Source organism: Phaseolus vulgaris, chromosome 8, assembly GCF_000499845.2.
Source record: "Phaseolus vulgaris cultivar G19833 chromosome 8, P. vulgaris v2.0, whole genome shotgun sequence".
Lineage (NCBI taxonomy): Eukaryota > Viridiplantae > Streptophyta > Magnoliopsida > Fabales > Fabaceae > Phaseolus > Phaseolus vulgaris.
In genome coordinates this window covers 5,175,027-5,180,104 of record NC_023752.2, presented here as the reverse complement: position 1 = coordinate 5,180,104, position 5,078 = coordinate 5,175,027, and the positions used below count along the sequence as shown (strand labels likewise).

General features: G+C 31.4%; 1 protein-coding gene across 1 annotated transcript; it reads left to right on the top strand.

Annotated features, from left to right (window-relative positions):
* Positions 1-2,466: 2,466 nt before the first annotated feature.
* On the top strand, positions 2,467-4,523 carry LOC137825750 (WRKY transcription factor 22). The gene is made up of 3 exons (XM_068631509.1): positions 2,467-2,986; positions 3,260-3,370; positions 3,627-4,523. The coding sequence occupies exons 1-3, from the start codon at positions 2,565-2,567 to the stop codon at positions 4,132-4,134; spliced, it is 1,041 nt and encodes a 346-aa protein (XP_068487610.1). The 5' UTR covers positions 2,467-2,564; the 3' UTR covers positions 4,135-4,523.
* The last annotated feature ends 555 nt before the right edge of the window (positions 4,524-5,078 follow it).

Genomic DNA, 5,078 nt, shown 5'->3' with positions numbered 1-5,078 from the left:
AAATCATACATGTCACAATGGTGACTACTCAAACTCAAAGGTGGTGATGAGAAAAAGGAATAAAAAAATACTAAGTATAAAAATACATATTTTACAAAGATTTTTTTTATGTTGATTTTTATTAAAATAATCATAATATATAGCATTTAAATCTTTTTTTTTCTAAAAAAACAACTAAATTACATCTTTAAGTAATGTATGTTGCGCGTTTAATATTGACCTGATTGAAAACTTTAACAAATTGTAGATTAAAAGTCATATATATTTCTAAAATATTATAATAATCTCTAACATTTAATAAAATGTGGATTAAAAATAATATGTTTTCAATAGGTCAATTTTACTATCACTTTCAATTCTTTCTATCATTTTTATAATATTTTGTTTATTTATATATCATTTTAAAAGTAAGAATAATAAGTATTTTCTTAATAATTTATTTAGAATACTTGCCATATAAAATGATTTTGATAATTTTATTATTGTTAAGTTTTGAAATACTTAATTAAAAATCAATTTAGTTAGAATCTCAAGGTTTCATAGTTATTATTTAAAGTAAAACTTTAATAAAATAAATTAAAAGCCATATATAGGATGGTTTCTAAATAATAAATAAGGTAAGAAAATTATGCAAACAATAAATAATAAAAATTAAATTTATATTTTAATTATACTTCTATATTACATTTCTCTAGAAAGAGATATAAACTAAAGAACAACGTTTATCGTGGATGATATCCATAACACCCAAAATTCTACCACTTTTTAATTAAATCTGATACAATTTATAAGTACAAATGGCAATCAAACAATAAAAAACAAATTAATTATATTTTTTGTGTGTTTCATATTTTAGATTAATTCAAACTAGGACAATGTTGTGAAAAAAAAAATAGTATAATTGATTTTTGTGAACAAATAGATAAATATTTCAAGAAGTTTAGCTGGATCAATGATAATTAATTATAATTAAAATTTTATAAAATAATGAATTAATACTCTGAAATAAAGCATTATTAGTTCATTTAATATTAAATGCATATTACATTAGAAGTAGTTTTGAAATGGATAAATATTGATTATATAAGTGATTGTAATGTGGGTTCATAATTAGGTTTAATTTTTTTAATACACTCAATTTGAATATGGGGTAAATTATGTTAATAAATTAAACAATCTTAAGTATTAAAATAAAATTATTAATGAAAACATTTACACCTTAATTTGTAAAATTAAATGCAATGATGCAAAGATAAAGTAAATGTCTATTGTTGTCATGCTTTTAAAGACAAAATACTATAATAAAGTAAGAAATATATTTAATAGTATTAAGTTTACCATTAATTTACAAAGCTTTAGTATTAAATCTAGGAACACATTTTGCAAAAAAGATAAATATTTTTCTACAATAGGAAAATCGTTATTTAAGGAGAATGGGGAAAAATATAATTAATGAGAGAGAAAACTTACTGAGATGTTAAATAGATAATTAACATGAATGAAAGGGAGACAAATTAAACAAGGAAAATGATGAAAATTTTTAGATTATTTCTATAAGAGTTTAGAGTATTTTAAACAAAACTTCTTAATCTATGACAAACAGTTAAAACCCTTATTTATTTTATTTTTATTTCTCTTCATTCTTTTTTGTACACTCTCTAGCCTCTTTTGTCGTTTCTCTGCATCATTTTCATTCGTTTTTTTTTTCTTACCTTTTTAATTATCTGTTTTAAATAAAGAAAATAAAAATTAGGAAATATTGTTTACAGTGTTAGAGAATTATTAATTTAAAATAGTGTTTTAAATTGAAATTAAGAAATAGAGAAAAGAAAAGACACTCTGGAGGACCATAAATGATCTATTTGTGGCATTATTGTATTATATATATGTTGTCGGCAAAACTCACGAAGAAATCCTCATAAAGTGCGCGTGGACTTTCTCTCCCTCCTCCGTCAAATCCAGAGCCTTTGACATTTTCAAAAGTCAACCCATCAAACACAACAAAATAAATAAATAAAAATATATTAAAAAGTAAATAGATAAGCATAGAGATGCCAAAATGCCATCCACTCACATACACACACTCTCTCTCTTCAAAATAAAGCATCTTTTTCAGTTTTTCTATTTTCTTTATTACCTTTTTTTTCAATAACAATAAAATCCTATATTAAAGTATGTAGTTAGAGTGAATAACCAGTAATGTTTTTTAACCAAAACATAGTTCAAAATCAAATGAGTAATATTTTGATACAAATGTTTCCACACATTAAAGTTTGTTTATGAATATAAAAAATCATTAAACTGGTAATAATTATAAAAATTATGAAACACTATTATATATTTAAGAGAGTTAATTTTAATTATCTAGTAATTATCCTAAATTTGATTAACAGGGTTGAACTAGTGAAAGCATTTTCTCTCTCTCTCTCTTTTCTCTTTCTATAAATACAAGTCCATCTCCACTCATTGCACCTTATCATTTCTCTCTCTGGTGAAAAGTCAGCGCCTTCTTTTGTCTTTTCTCTCTCTCAACAAAGGGCACATACATTGCAGAGTTTGTCTCCATGGCCGAAGATTGGGATCTACATGCGGTGGTCAGAGGTTGCTCCACCATCACATCATCCTCCGTGTCTTCTTCTTCCTCCTCCTCCTCTGGTTTTGCCTCTTGTTACTTCCACCCTGAAGGTGTTTCCTCCTCGTCTTCTTCTTCTTCGGGCTTCTCTATCTTCAGAGGTGAACAAGGAAGCCAACTTTTGTCGCTTTCTGCGTACCCCTTTGAGGTAAGGAGCCCCATTGAGGAGCTGCATGAGCTTTGCAGGCCTTTCTTCTCCAAAGCTCAGCCTCTGTCGTTGCAAGCCTCTTCCCCCTTGTCCTCACTCTCTTCTTATTCCTCTGCGCCTCCCAAAACGCTTTCACCTCAAGAGAAGCAACAACAGCAGCGGAACAAGCAGCCACACTCTGTCACCACCCCACGATCTAAAAGAAGGTACAAAAGTTCGTGCTTGCTTTGTTTTGATACCCAAAGAGGAAAAAAAAAGATCTTGGACTGTCCTGTGTTGTAAAAATCATATCTTTGGTAGAGAATTTTGCGTGTGTTGAGGTTTTAGATTGCGGCTGTGGTTGTAGTTTTGTTACCATGTTGAAAATTGTAGATAAATGTGACTGATGAGACTGCAATTGTGGTTGCAGACAGTGTTTTGAAATCTTGGTATGTGAGTGTTTGTGAGATTTGCTTATGACTGTTTTTGGTCTTTTACAGGAAGAACCAGCTTAAGAAAGTTTGTCAAGTGCCGTTTGAAAATCTCTCCTCAGACATATGGGCATGGAGAAAATATGGCCAGAAACCCATAAAGGGGTCTCCTTATCCAAGGTTTGTCTTGAAGATATTTTTCACTTGCAATTTTCCAAAAATGTGTTGAAAATTCATGATTCGGCTCTTTTCTAATTTGGTGACCCTTGATTTAAGATTCTGAGAAAATATGTGCATAAAGGTTTTTGAGATCTCAATAGTGATTTTTCCAATTGATTATCACATGAAAATCCCACTTTATGCTTTAAGTAATCAAATCCTAATTTCTAAAGTTGTGTACTTTAGGGTCTAATTGAGGTTACTTTGTTTTTTGTAGGGGGTACTACAGATGTAGCAGCTCAAAGGGGTGTTTGGCAAGGAAACAGGTTGAGAGGAACAGATCAGACCCAACAATGTTCATAGTGACTTACACAGCTGAGCACAACCATCCTGCTCCTACTCACAGAAACTCTCTTGCTGGCTCCACACGCCAGAAGCCATTGGCACCCCAGACTGCCACCACTGAACAAGACTCTGACAAGAGCAAAAGCCTAACAAAACCCTCTTCCCCTGCCACCTCAGGGACAGAGGAAGAGGTTCCAGCACAAGGGGAAAAGTCTGAGAGCAGAGAAGAGAAAGATGATGTGATGGATGATGAGGAAGAAGATGAATTTGTTTTGTCAGACATGGTGCTAACAGATGATTTCTTTGAGAGCTTGGATGAGCTGAGTCAACTCACTGCCCCTTCTGTTGTCACAGGAGACTGCTTCAGTGACCCCTTTTCAGCTATTGCAATCCCTTCTTGGGTGGCTAGTGGTGCTGCTACTGCTGGTGGATGCATCTGATTCTTTTGGTGAAATCATCACAACAAGTGACAACAATTGTTTCATGTTTTTCATGGATGACAATAGGGACCTTTTAAATTTTTGTTTTTCGTTCGTAGAGGAAATGGATCATTTTGGATGAATCTTTACTAACAATGGTTTGTGAAGGGGAGGAAATTTTTTCCCAAGTAGAGTAGTGACTGGTAAGGTAGATCAAGCATTTGTATCTATCTCCCTTAATCTTACTATCAGGGATTCATAGTTTAAAGCATTACCTATGTTAATGTAAAAACAATTTATTTAGCTTTTTGTTGTTGTATGCTTCTTGAGTTGTGATTGAGTTCAATGTATTTGAATTTTGACATTTGTTTTGATAGAAATTGGAAAAGCACTTTTGGGTTGACTTGTAATTTTTCTTCCTGGCAATGATTATAATTGTGTGAGTGAGACATAAGGGTTCATGGTTGTTGCTTGTTGGGTATATATTCGAGTAGTACAGTGGAAGAGCACCAATTGTAGTGAAACTTTTTTGGGGACACGAGGGGTTAAGGTAATCGAGGAATTAGATTCCATGAAGCATATGCGTTTTGATTTAATGGTATCTGCCTCCTCTCTGTTTTATTCACACAGAAGCAAAGTATTTCACGTCAGCTCCATACCTTCTACAAATGAGAGCCACGTTTGCTTGAAGTTAACATGTTAGGCTCACCATTTATATGCTATCTGCCTTTTGTTTGGCTCCCAATAACCTTGCATCTCATCCCTAGTGGGGGCTCTCAATTTACCAAACTTGCCCTAGCTTTAAAAACAAAAGATAATTAGGTATTATCATCTGAAGAATTATGCATCCACTTATATATTATAAAATGTTACGTGTATTTACACATCTAATGTTATATTAAGAAGTAAATTTTAAGTTTAACTTAGTCTTATTTTATAAGATGATGTTTGCACCTATTTATATA

Coding starts and splice junctions, on each gene's coding strand:
- LOC137825750 (XM_068631509.1), top strand. CDS start 2,565: ATGGCCGAAGATTGGGATCTACATGCGGTGGTCAGAGGTTGCTCCACC. Junction 2,987..3,259: donor ACCCCACGATCTAAAAGAAG/GTACAAAAGTTC, acceptor GGTCTTTTACAG/GAAGAACCAGCTTAAGAAAG. Junction 3,371..3,626: donor AAGGGGTCTCCTTATCCAAG/GTTTGTCTTGAA, acceptor TGTTTTTTGTAG/GGGGTACTACAGATGTAGCA.